The 14,048-nt window shown below is 38.7% G+C and overlaps 1 protein-coding gene across 1 annotated transcript in view; it reads right to left on the minus strand.

Annotated features, from left to right (window-relative positions):
* Positions 1 to 14,048, minus strand: part of ADGRA1 (adhesion G protein-coupled receptor A1) — a 458,486-nt gene that overhangs the window by 390,908 nt on the left and 53,530 nt on the right. The window contains exon 2 of the mRNA XM_034776097.1: positions 81 to 152. Coding sequence (XP_034631988.1) covers positions 81 to 152 — 72 coding nt within the window. The remainder of the gene's footprint in view (positions 1 to 80; positions 153 to 14,048) is intronic.

The following is a 14,048-nucleotide window of genomic DNA, read 5'->3' on the forward strand; positions in this document are numbered from 1 at the left end:
ATTACCTGTTGTTTGTTTTACATTTCAAATATGAGAAACATTTTGAATGGAAAGTGAACAGAGGCTGAACAGTTACTCACAGTCTCTCCAGGGATCTCAGTCCAAAGAAAGAGCCATTCTTTAACCACAAGATCTTGTTGTTACTCAGAATTCTGCAAAAAGTCATAAAAGAATCTGGTTAACAGATCATGATAATTTCCCTGAGTAAGAACATGTAATTACAGTAAATGATGTCGCTGTAAAATACTAATCACAAAATTCTCTGCTTCATTTGCATTTTTCTTTATAGCAGTAAATATAATAATCATTTTCACAAGTATAAAGTTACATCTTCAACATTCTCCTGTTTAACAAGCAAGTAAGTCAACAAGTACAGCATGGTTCCGTGTGAAAACTGTGAAATTAATAGACATCTGCACAGCACACATTTGAAAAACAGCTTGTGAATGTTAATTTTTATGCTTGCATAAGTCAACAAGCTGGGTGTGTGGATGAGGGTGGGGGGAAGGCGGGGGTATATGAAGAAACCGCTTTCTCCAGGCAACAGGACAATAGTGGAATTACTTGGGACCTGCTACAATGGTGATGAACCCTTCCTCCATCTCCCCATTTTCAGATCCATACGCCCAACAGCAATAACCTGCTCCCTACCACACTGAAATGGAGCTAGAGGGAAGTACCTCCCCACACAGTTCTAGGTTTTGCAGGAAATTCAAATTTACTTTTCTAAAGTAGCAGAACAAAAATCCTTCCACATTTATCAGAGAAAAAGATTCTTTTTTTTCTTTCATATAGCATGTTATTTTAAACTTATCAGATGCTAATTTATCTAGTAGTAATTTATCTCCTAGTATTTCCTACTATAATTAAAATATAATGAACGCTTATTTTGAGAGTGCAGAGGTCTTGCCAGAACAGACTGCTGCTGGAGATGTGGGTGTCTCAGAGCCATATTGGCTCACATACATTGGGATTGTCCCAGGATACAATCTTTTTGTCTAGAAGCAAGCAGGACGATTAATATGATAATGGATACCTCCTTAAAAATTACATCAAGAACTGTGTTTTGGAATCTAGCCCATCACCTTGAAAATTCCACAACTTACGGAAAGTTTGGTTCTCTATAGCAGTGTTTGTAGCCAAACAACTCATATTGCTAAGACTGAAGAGCAGACTGCTTCCAGGGGTAGGAGCTTGGCACAGTGACTTGGCTGAGCTGGCAGCTAAAGAGTGGGTAAAATTTCGGAGAAGAGGGACCGCAGACAAATTTGAAAAGATTTGGTCTGACGTTTTAGAAATTTTTGATTGATGCCTAGTGGATGGACACTAAGATGTCGCTTTCCTTTCCCTCCCTTTCCATTCCTTTATCTTCCCCTCATCCCTGATTTTTTCAAGGGGGTGAATCAATAAAATATTAATATAAAACATTGAGATGTTGTGCACCAGCATATTTTGCATAGACATAATCTCTCAACCTGCCAAGGCCCCAATGGGGAACACAGTGTGTGACAAACTCCCAAAATGAGGGACACAAAAATAATTATCCAGGCAGGAAAATGTAATATGCTGTGGAATTCAATCCTGTCACGTAAATAACTCTTGATGAGTCATGACTTTGAGACTAATGTAAATAATTTTCAACAATATAAATGAGGGGATGCCCACTTTGTGTATAACTTTAGGACTATATTGAGTGACAGCCCTCAAAATAAGGAACTCATCAGAAGTATGTATCAGTGCAGTGCATCTCATTTAAATAGATTCCATAAACAAGAAGTTAGTTTAAAAGGAATTAAGACTGGTTAAGTGTGACACTTGCTCCCCCCCCCCAACTCAAATCCTTAAAAGCAAGGAAATCCTTAGGTATGCAGCAACCCTTATCTGTATCCTTACATCCTCAAAAAACATTTCCACTGACAATGACTCCCCATTTTCACAAGATCTCCATCAGATAAGGAAACATACTACACACAACACATCAACTCTCTTCCACAGTATAACACAAAATCTTAAACATAACCTAAACAACATTAGCAAATAAACGCCACAGATTAAGCATGTGCTCTGTTATGGGATTGTTAATTAAAGGTCAAAGTCAAAACAGGGCTAGTGTTTGTTCTGATTTTGTTTTATAATCTCCTGAACATCTAAGGCAGCCATATTTGATGCATATGGGTTGAATAGTTTTAAAATTAAGCATTTAAACTGAATATTTGACACACATACTGTAGACTTTTGCTGCTCTTTTAGGTCTTAGGGGTTTTTTGGTGTTGTTTTTTAATTCTTTCCTTCCCTTTTATTGATCTAAACTTTTAAGACCAGCAGAGTTTGAATCAGCCCATGGAAAATGAAGTCCCCAAGGCTTGGCTTTGGAGGCTCAAAACATGAAATTCTACTTTGTATTATACATTGTGTCATTTGGCTATATATTGTGTTATGAAGAGATTGTATTTTGAGGTATATTGTTATGGCAGGGAGTATAAATATTACACTTGGACTGTTCAGTATGACCCAGATTTAGAAAGATCTGTGTACCTTAGAACTCCCATCTCACTTTGGTATGATACATGCATTCCTGTCTTCAGATATTTGCCCTTATATGTATATATCATTTGGTTTTTCCAGTTTTCAAATAATTATATTCTGGATATAGAGACAAGATTTAACTCTGCTTACAAACTCTATTTGTCAACATAATGTGTGTTTCATACTGCCCACCACCTGAATTTGCTTCTGTTTGGCCCTAATAGCACCAATACAATCCAATATTAAATTATCTGCATAAGGCAATTTCCTTGGACTGGGAATATAGTGAAGGAAAATATCTTCATGATGCTAATAAAACATGGTTGTTTTAAATTAAACAGTGTGGTCACATCCAGTCACTATGTTTGCCTATTTTATTTTTTTCTTAAACATGATTCTTTTGGTCTTCAAAATTCTCACTTTTAAAAGACCAATGTGAATCCCCCCAAAAAGTTTAGAAATTAGAACTAATTAATTTTGCATTTCTAAAAACTTAACCTTAAACTGTATACAGACCTTTGCATAGTGACTAGGTTTCCAACACTTTATTTTTCTTCACTGCCTCATCTTGTATACGTCAACTGCCAAGAAGGTTTTATAAACATGATAATGTAAAGACAGCAAATGCTTACTTAATTAAGTATAGTTAAAATATGCAATTCAAGCCAAAAATGCAAAAACTTTGGTCATGGCTTCAGAAAAGTGTAATATCCAGATAGAGCAGATGAAAATGGTTTCCTCATAAACAAAGCCAGTCACCAAGTTAGACTGTTCTGTTAATAATATGAACTTCAGCACTGGCAACATTTAAGTTATCTAGCAATATTGTACAATACAATATAATGTAATACATAATCTTCTTTGCTAAGGATATTCACTGTGGGGATAGGAAAGAGACAGTCATATGGCCATATTGTGGAGTATCTGGATATGGAATAGGAATTTTAAATGCAAAAGGTTAAACAATAAACTCTTCCATGTAACAGAAGCCTGGCCTGAGGTCTGTACTCAAAGTTTAATTTATTCTGAAAACCTCAGTACATTCTTTTCTTTACCAAAGCACCTGAAAGAATGAAAGATGTACCACATGTGAGCAGAAGAATGTTATATTTTCTCACCCCTTTGTTTTTTTGTAAATATGCTTCTAAGTCTGCTTCTAGCCAAATGCAGCATTTTCTTTGTAAACAGAGACAAAATCTAGAAGTGATGTAGAAAAATAAACACAAAGAAGCATCTTTTTTAATGTAGTTATCTATAGGATTCTTGTTTTTATGTATCTAATTACTTAATTATAAATCAACAGTTGTAATGTATGCTGTGTTTCTATAACATCAGAAACTGATGCACTTGTGATTATTTTGATAAGAGAACATTAACCTTTAACTTGAGGGGTTTTTTTCACCTTATAAATCACAGCAGAACACTACATGTTAAATATTTCACACTTACAATCTACTATCTCAGCATTTTCACTTGTCCTATATTTTCAGATGTGTTAGTTGATTTCAGTGATAAAACACATATTGCTAAAACAGCTGCCTACTTGCTATGTTAAAGTAATTATCAGTTTCCAGCTGTGTGCTAGGAGCCTTGCATTTTTAATTTTTTATTCAAATGAGACAAACATTTAGAAGATAAACGTTTTATTTCTTCAAGTGCCACTTCCAAAAGAGTTTGTGTTTAAATGTTTTACTTTTTCTAAATAGTTTCCTGGCAAATTTTCTATGTTGCCCTACCTGCATTTCCCCTCTACCTCCAAAAAAGATACTTTTCAGCTTTCCTTTTTCAAAAAAGTACCTTTAAGTAATATTCATGTGTACTGATCCAGCATTCGTGGGTCAGTGACAGATACATACTAGCGGGCTGAAACACTAAACCAATCAGATATTTTAGTATTAAGGATTCTAGGCCTCTTGATATGGAATAGGACTTTTAAATGTTTTACCCAGATAACGATTCCACCACAATTAGGAAGATGGGAAGTTATGATGGGGACTCATACCAATTATATTAATATAAAAACGCCCCAAGTCATAAGGTCAAAATATAAAAGATTCGCTGTAGCACTCATAAGGGAAAGCCAGGGTTATATCTATCTGCATCCTGTCCCTTTACAGAGTGGAGGTCTAATAAAGAGACCAAAGGAGACCGCTCTGGGGAGCAGTGTGTGGTTGCAGGAAAAGAGGTTTTTGGTGTTTGCTCTGGACAGACTTGGCAGGAGTAGGGCTTGCATAAGCTGTGCTAGTTTTTTTGGATACGAAGTTCAGTGAAATTCCTGTTTTAAAATAGTCCTTGGTCTGGGAATATAAGAGACTAAACATTAAATCAATAACTAATGGTAGGTTAAAGAAAAAAAAATCAGTGACAAGATCATGGAGAGAGTCTTTGATATTGGTATATCTTGAGATAATGGAATTTTATTTGCAGGTAAAGATTTAGTGTCTACATAGATTTTGTGCTACAGAAGTGTAGAGGAATTTGTCAGGTAGTCCTTCACTCAGAGACAAATGTTCTCAGCACTCTGACACAAAGACCCATGTTGAGGCAAAGGTGTTAGTCTGATAGGATTTGGTGAAGGAGTAAAGAGATCAGACTGTACCTTTCCATCTCTTTAACTGAGCATCTGACTCTAACAAAGTAGCACCTACAGAATGAGTGGAATAATCCTGACACTCAGGAAACATGGGCTTTCAAAGCAACAATTCATTCTGGTGGAATATATATCAACATATGTGCATTGAACTCAGCCATTTGATGGTGTCATCATAAGCCAGGTGGAGGGCCAGTAGCCCACCGTCGAAATACGTCAGTGGGCACTCAAAGATATGCTAAAGCCACAAGTTGACAGCAGCTGCATCACAGGTCATTAGAAAAAAAACCATTTAAAGAGACTGGCCGCATAGCTGCCCTGTTCGAAATTGGTTTAGAGATGACCACAGGGACCTTGGTAGATCAAAACCTGATGGACAGATGGGTCAGTGATGAAAGAGTGATCAGTGACTGTCGTCACTGATCAGTCATTGTGTCAAGCAGATTCCACTGTCATGTCCTGTGGTGCCATAAATGACCATAAAAGGCATCTAGAAAACAGGCGAGCTGGCTGATGGTTGAAGAAAGGCAGGTTGCTATTCTCACAGGTGTTGGCCAGCAGCATGACAGAGGCCTTCTCACAGTGAATATGGGGCGGTGTTATGTTATTAAGTATCAATAACCATGGCAACAGAATTGCCTGTAAAGTCACCGTAACCATACTCATTGCTTTGTTAAGCTTTACATTGACTAGCCTCGTGTGAGATGAGCAACACTAGACAGAAGCATAGTACTCTGCTGTTGAATAGCAGAGGGCAAGGGCTGATGTTCTAAGTGTCCAGGCACTCGCACCCCAGGTTGAAATTTATGGCAAATTGTTTCGAGTGTTGACTTCGGCTGCCATCTTCCTCAAGTGGTTGCAGTACCTTAATGACCTATCCAATGTCACACTGAGGTAAACCAGATTTGGATCATGCTGAAGGTGTTGGCCACTGAGGAAAATGTTTAACTCATGACTTGTACTTGCATTACACAGATGAAATACACTAGAAACGATCATGGAAAAGCTCAGTAGCAGATGCCATCGACTACAATAGTCTGCCATGAGCTTCACATCATCATTCAACCTTGTTAATTTCTGAGAATGACTGAGCTTGGTAGCTGCAGCAGATGTTGTCGGCATAGATAAACTTGTGTGAGGGTGTAGTTGGCAGGTCTCTGAGGTACACATTGAACAATAATTGGTGAAAGAACTGAGCCTTAAGGAAGACTGTTGATCTGACACTTCCAAGGGTGACAGCAGTTGCCCACACATACTCTAAACTGCCTATTTTGGAGAAAGAGCTCTACTACTTCGACCACCCAATGTGGGGCAATGCAAGAGAGTTTAAACAAAAGGCCTCTGTGTCAAACTATGTCATAGGCAGCGGTCAAATCCAAGAAGACAGCTCCTGTCTTTAGATTTTGTTGAAAACCGTTTTTGATAAAGATGGTCAAGGCCAGAATCAGTGTTCATGTCACACTCCCTATCAGTACCTGGCCCAGACAAGTTAATGATCCAACCAGTGGACCAAATTCGGTGACAAATCCTGATTATGTGCCATCTGACTGTGACCTCAATGTATCGCCATCCTTCAATTTTCTGATGGAATAAGGTTAATTTATAGGCCTAGACATCCCTTATAGATTCATAGATTCCAAGGCCAGATGGGACCCAGTATAATGCAGGCCACAGAATCACCCCAATTTAATTACTAGAGCATATCTTTTAGAAAAATATCCAGTCTTGATTTTAAAATAGTCAATGATGGCAAACCCACTACAACCCTTGGTAAATGGTTCGGGGGTTAATTACTCTGATCATTAAAAATGTACACCATATTTTCAGTCTGAATTTGTCTAGCTTGAGCTACCAGTCATTGGATCACGTTATACCTTTCTCTGCTAGACTGAAGAGCCCATTATTAAATATTTGTTCCCCATGTAGATACTCAGGGAATGTAATGAAGTCACCCCCATCCTTCTCTTTGCTAAGCTAAACAGATTGAGCTCTTTGCGTTTATCACTATCATGTTTTCCAGTCCTTTAAACATTCTCACAACTCTTTTCTGAATCTTCCCCAATTTATCAGCATCCTTCTTGAATTATAAGCACAGGAACTGGACACAGTACTCCAGCAGTGGTCACACCAGTGCCAAATAGAGAGGTAAAATAACCACTCTATCTCCTTCTCAAGATTCCCCTGTTTATGCATCCAAGGATCACATTAGCTCTTTTGGCCACTGCATCATTCCAGGAGCTCATGTTCAGCTGATTACCACCACAACCGCCAAATCATTTTTAAAATCACTCCTTCCCAGGATAGAAAGCTAATAGGAAGTTAGTTCTGTCATTAGACAATGAGTGTCACAAGCATTTCTTATGTTACTATGTATTGGTGTTGTAAACAGATACGAGAATGTAGCAAGTCCACTTGACATTACCTCTTTCTATAGGCTGACTGCTTAGGTTGGAATCTTTTCAGATTGTATTTCAAATCTTGTGCATGACAAGCTGACAAAAACTATTTCAATTCCAGGATAGAGTGGTTGCCCTCATCTTTTATTAGAACAAAATTACAGCAATAAATATCAATGAATCTTTCTTTGGAAGACTAATAATGGACTGGATGTGTCATGTTCTAGGTTGTTTCATCTCTTTGCATTAGAACTGCAGAGATAGGACTGTTAGGCAGAGAGAAGGCAGGGGGCAGAACCAGGTACCCCATAAATCAGCAGTTGGAAAAAGTGTGGGAGGTGAGAGTGATATTTAAAAATATCTTTGCTGAATTGGCGTAAAGTGGGGTGGGGAACATTTACATTGAGATGCTGTGGTATAAAATGACAGACTATTTTTAAGGTTTATAATGCTTCTTCCAAGTAAACAACATATAATGTTTATCCCCACAGTATGCATAATTCATTTGACAGTTGTAGTATAACAACAACTTAGAATAGAGCTTGCAACACAAAATAGCAGGGGGTAAAAAAGCCATTGTAATTGTGGGCTACATATTGCAGAGATAAACATCATTGTCATGGATGAGGACAATAACAGTCCCATTCTTTAAGATGCTGATGATACCAAACTAAAACAGCACACATAGCTTGGATAGCTGAATTCCAGAAGGATATTAACTTTAACCAGTTGGAGGGGATTTAGAGAACTATAACAAAATTATTAAAGGTCCAGAAAGACTGACTTACAAGGAAAGAATGAAGCATTGACAGCTTCCCTAAATGAATAAATAGGATTGCTAGCCACCTACAGATATTGATGTCTGAACAGGATAGAGAGGGAACTGGTGTTTGAGGTGTTCTAAGGAGAATTGGGAGTCTTTTTATATACACGTCACTTTTTGTCTGTATGGAAATTTACAAACAAAGTAAATCATGGTGTCTACCCAGATGAGTTTGAGCAGAAGGAAAACAAACAATTTCAAGAAATATTTTTCTAACAGCAATGTCTATTAGACTATCATAAGAGTGCAAAACATTCCCTAATCAAGTAAGTGTGAGTACTCCTCCTGGAGGAGTTCACAATCTAAGAAAGCATTTTACGAGCTAAATTATGTAGTCATCAATATTCTTATTCTCCCAGTCCTCACCTGTCCTCACTTCACCTTTAGTACCTCCCCATTCTTTTACCAAACTCCCATCTCTTGACAAAATTATTTTTTCACTAGCAATATGGCCAACCCCAAAGATTCAAAAGCCATGAGTTGGACCCAAATTCACTAGAATTGCTTAAAATGGGGGGGAGGGGAAAGGGGAGGATAATTATACATTTAGGAATCTTTTTATTTGCCTTCTGTTTGAGTCTTTTGGGTGCTCTTGGCTCAAGTTCTCAAGATTTTCTCTGCAACCAGAAAAGTTAGAAACTTACTTCTTTAAAAAAAACAAAAACTGAAATTCTCACCTAATCCCATGCCTCCAGGTGCTGGGGCTTCAAATTAAACACCAAAAGAGCTTGTGATTCATACTGAAATTGTGAGAAAGGACAACACTGCACTAGGGAAAATTATGTGATTGAACCCTCCCTTGCTTAGCCCAGTTCTCCTCCTTTCCTCTTTGAGAGCTCTGGGCAGTGAGGGTATTGACTTTCTGGTTGCTCAAGGGCTAAAAAGAGAATATTTGTGAAAGATTGGCACTGCATGTGCTTCCATAGCTCTGTGTATGCTCCTACAGCTGTATTTCATGCTGAGGGAGTGCAGAAAGGCCTTAAAAAGCTCCTTGCCATCAGTGCAGGTGAGGAAGGATAGCTTCTTTCCAAGAGTAAGAAGGATCATTTCAGAGACAGAAATGTTGCTTCCTGTTGCTTCACTCCTTTCCCTGCAGTAGCCCTCCGCAGCTCTGTCCCCTTTGGCTATTTTTTCCTATGCTTGTGCTCCCCAGGGGAGAAGCAATGTGAGTGAAAGTCATCTGTCACAGTGTTTGCTTAAATGTGGAATGGAGCAGTGAGGAGAACAAAGGGCATTTGAAGAACGGCTTCACGCAAATCTCCTCCACCACATCTCCACCTGAGACCCAAACCCTAATCTTAGAGCTAGTCTAGATCTGAGTTCCACTGCCTTACCCCTCTCTAGTTAATGTTACACTGAATAGAGAGAGAATGTAACTTTTTCTGAATCACCTTATGTCACAGCAGGGTTAGGTATGAAGAATCCAGTACTCCACAACCTTCATGATTCCTTCTTGAGATAGCTAAATATCAAGCACACCAGCGGAGGCACTGTTCTCAATTTAGGGCTTAACTACACTTGAGATTCACTACTCCACCACAGACAAGTCACTTAGCCTCTTAGTTCCCTAGTCGTAACTTGGAGATAATAGCACTGCCCTAGCTCACAGGAGTCTGGGGAGTATAAATAGATTAAAAATTGTTTCAGATTAACTTGATTTTTTTCCAAGATAAGATGCCTTGCATCCACATACTGAATATTCTTTCCCACCCCAAATTATCTGGTGTCTCAACTGGAATTAATTATTCCATGTTGAAAATGAATTTACTGATATTCAAGGTGAGTTTTTCTACAAAGTGTGGATGCAGCCCCATTTTAAAATCAACTGTTCTGCCTCTGGAAGTCCTCCCACTGATATCCCAAATTGCTTTGCTGCACACCAGTGTTGTCCTTTCTGTTTATCTGTGAGCCCCTCAACTCCCTAGGATCACCTTGACCAGTTGCCACCTGTCCATTTAAATGCTGATGCACAGCCAAATGTGCTCCTTTTGCAATTCTAACTCATGGCATGTTCACATAACCAAAGTAACAGACTGATTACATAGCAGCCACGCCTTATGATTTTTATGGTCCATTGCTGAGGTCCTGGACTTCCTTGCCTTCTAGATAGAGAAGACAGTCCAGTTCCATCTTATCAGCAGTCACCAGAATACCAAGATATGCATAAGGATAACCAAGCCACATGAAGGAGAGGGGGCACTCCCAGGGCACAAACCAGTGCTGTAACAAAGGAAAGGATCTCCAACAGGGTTATAAAAACAACAGGAACAAAACCAGGATCTCTGGTAGAACTCAGGTGGTCTGTGCCTACCATGAGGAGCTGGAACACATGTCTATGAAGGAGACTACTACCAAACCCCAGCATGTTGTGGACACCACCGAAAACACACCGAACACCACCCTGAGCAGGAGACCTGGACAGGCAGGATGTCTTTGACCCACAAAGCCCTGACATAGAGACAGTGTCAGACAGCGCAAGGCAGAAACCCAGCCTGGCAGTGCTGGGGAGGGGACCTCTTCCAGTAAGTATCATGATACAACTGTAGACGGTGATTTAAACAATTTTCTTCAGGTAACATCAGGGTGCTGCTGGGAGTTAGGAGTCTCTCCAAGTAATTAAACAGGTTTTGCAATACAATGCCAATGCATATGCACAGCCAGTTTGTATTAATGACCACCAGGAACACAGCACTCCATAGTGTTTACTCCATGCTGCCTGACATCGGTTTGAAAATGGCACTGGTTTGCAAATCAGATGAATTGTGGGATGCATGGAGAGGAATCTTTTAGGGATTAAGTATTGTTTATAAATTATTTTGAGTTATTTGAATGAATGAAAGGGCCTTTTAAACATTCTTTGCACTTTTGATCATTTCACTGCACATATAATATTTAAGATGAAAATGAGACATTTAATTATAATTGATGATAATACCACATGAGTTTGTAGAAGGATCTTTTGGTGTAAAAGACACAATCGAAGCCTTCAGTTGAAACTTATTGGAAAATAAACCTCTAGGGTTAAAACCTAGACACAGTATTTTCTTTGGAACAAAAGTATATTGTTCTCTCACTATCCTTGCTGGATGCTTTTCCACTACACTCCTTCTGGGTGGTATAAGAGACTGTTAGGTCACATTAAAAATAACAATGGCAGAGAATTCTTGCATAAATCATTGCAAATCTGCTTTAATTAACTAAAACACATTTGAGAGCATGTTTATTCAAGCAACACCACAGTCCAGACAGTGAAACTGAACATTCACATCACTAGCAGAACACAGAACTCTAGTCCCAACCCAGATTTTGTTTCATTTGAATTAAATCTTAAAAAAAACCTAGCTCACTGTCTTGCACACGGTGTAGGATCTTAGTATGATTCCTTAACAGTGGGGAAGTTCTAGTTCACAGCTTTTGAAACAAGCTCCCTCAGCCACAGGGCCACATTCATTAACTGAACAGGACGAAAAGCAGCAGGAATCAAAGCATTACTAATGGAACTGTAAGTACTTCAGAAAAGTAATAGGATTGGCTCTTTTACTGTATTTGTCAAGCACTGGCAAACCTTTAAACCAGACTGATCCACTTAAGTAAAGTATATTCTTTTCTCTTTGTTTGTATACAGATGAATTTGACTGTCCAAATGCCGTCAGACCTAAAGGCTTTCCAGTCATGACAGGAAACACTGCAGAGAGCTTCAAAAATGCAATCAACTGTATCCAAGAAATTCAACACCTGGAAAATCTATTGCATTAGTGGTTGACTATGGAAACAAATCTGATAGTATAAACAGTGGTTAAAGAAATCCAGACAGCACAAAAAATGTGCAATCACATTTCACTAATGCTCATATAATCTTACAATGCTAAAAGCCTAAAACTAGAGCCTTGCATGGATACAAAATTTGTGTCCTCATCCATCCACGATCCGCAAACATGGTCCGCAGATATCCGCAGATTTGCAGGGCACTGCCTAAAACATCTCTGCTATATATTTCACATTTTAATGTAGCATTCGTATGGATTTGTAGCATCCTCATAATATGTAGATTAATTTTGCCCCCCAAAATTCATGACACTAAATTATGACAGCTTTTTAAGGTGTTCTCTTAAAAAAATTAACCATGATCTGAAATGTTCCTTGAGGAGACTATGCTAGTAGGAACACGAATCTCACTTCAAAAGTTACACATTTTAAAAATGTATAATTTGGTAAGATACGGGTAGCATTGAGGTTCTGGGCTGTGCTATCACACCTACTGTAATGTTTTCCTGTGTATGGTCCCGTTCCTGTGCTTAACTTTATATGACTAGCCCTATTGATTTCAGTAGAACTACTTATCTGCATGAAGTTAAGCATGAGAATAAGTAAAAAGAATGAGGAATACTTGTGGCACCTTAGAGACTTACAAATTTATTTGGGCATAAACTTACGTGGGCTAAAGCCCACTTCTGTATTTTCCACTGCATGCTTCTGAGGATGTGGGCTTTAGCCCACAAAAGCTTATGCCCAAATAAATTTGTTAGTTTCCAAGGTGCCACAAATACTCCTCATTCTTTTTGCTGATACAGACTAACATGGCTACCACTCTGAAACCTGTCACCATGAGAATAAGTGTTTGCAGATCAGGGCTTATATCATGCGTTCTTTGGAATAAAGAAATATTCCAGTTTACCACTATAAGGCAAATTAAATCTCAATAGCCTGACTCTCAATAGCAACTGTGTGGTGGTTTACTGATTGGGGAATGGGTCAGGACATCTGGGTTCTATTCCCAGCTTTGCCTCTGACTCATTGTATGACCCTGACTAAATCACTTACGTGTCTCTATGCTTCAGTATACCTATTTGTAAAATGGATGTAGTAATACTTGATTCTTGTGGGAGTTGTAAGAATGTTTGAAAAGAGCTTTAAGAGCTTTTGAGAGGAAAGGTGCTATAAACTGTAAATGGATATGTACTTTTTAAAAAGGTTATTCATGCATTCAGAGTACTAGATGGGTGCATTTTTATCTTTAAAAAGGATTTATATGAAAGATTAACAATGCAGTAAATAAAAATAGATAGTACTTCTCTTTATTGGGCACCTGACATAGATGTCAGTTTAAGGGATGGGGATGTAAAGGGATTGTTGAGGGGTATGCTATTAAAAGAACCAATTTTTGTTTTGTTTGTCTGGCAATCCAGTTGAATTTGAGTTAAGGTTTTAATTATTGTATGAAATGCAGACACTTCCACAATTCAATGCTCACCTATGGTGCAGAGGATATAAGGAGGAGTGAAACCATTAGCTGAGAGTGGGACAGTAGCCACCAGCAGATTGTGGCAGTGCTGTTGAGTTGTTTATAGGCTCAATACTTACACTGCCTGGAACCAGAGCGTGAAATCTTGACTCCACTGAAATCAATGTGAGTTTTCCCAATGATTTCAGCGGGTCCAGGATTTCACCTAGAGTCCAACTCCTTACACAACCTATTCTTTATGAGCATGAGGATTGGCTTGAGATTACTTGCAGAGAATAGTAAGGTGACGGTAACAACATGCTACGTGATGAAAGACAGGGAGTTTCCAGAAGCAAATGCATACGTGCTCAGCTAACCTAAGCCAACTTCCATGGCTTAGCTGACCAGCAGCTCTGTCTATAACTGGCCAGAATCTACAATGGTTTACAAAGACTGTTTTTGTAAAACAAGCCTTGACAGGACCCAGGGGGG

The sequence above is a fragment of the Trachemys scripta genome, chromosome 7 (genome assembly GCF_013100865.1).
Source record: "Trachemys scripta elegans isolate TJP31775 chromosome 7, CAS_Tse_1.0, whole genome shotgun sequence".
NCBI lineage: Eukaryota > Metazoa > Chordata > Testudines > Emydidae > Trachemys > Trachemys scripta.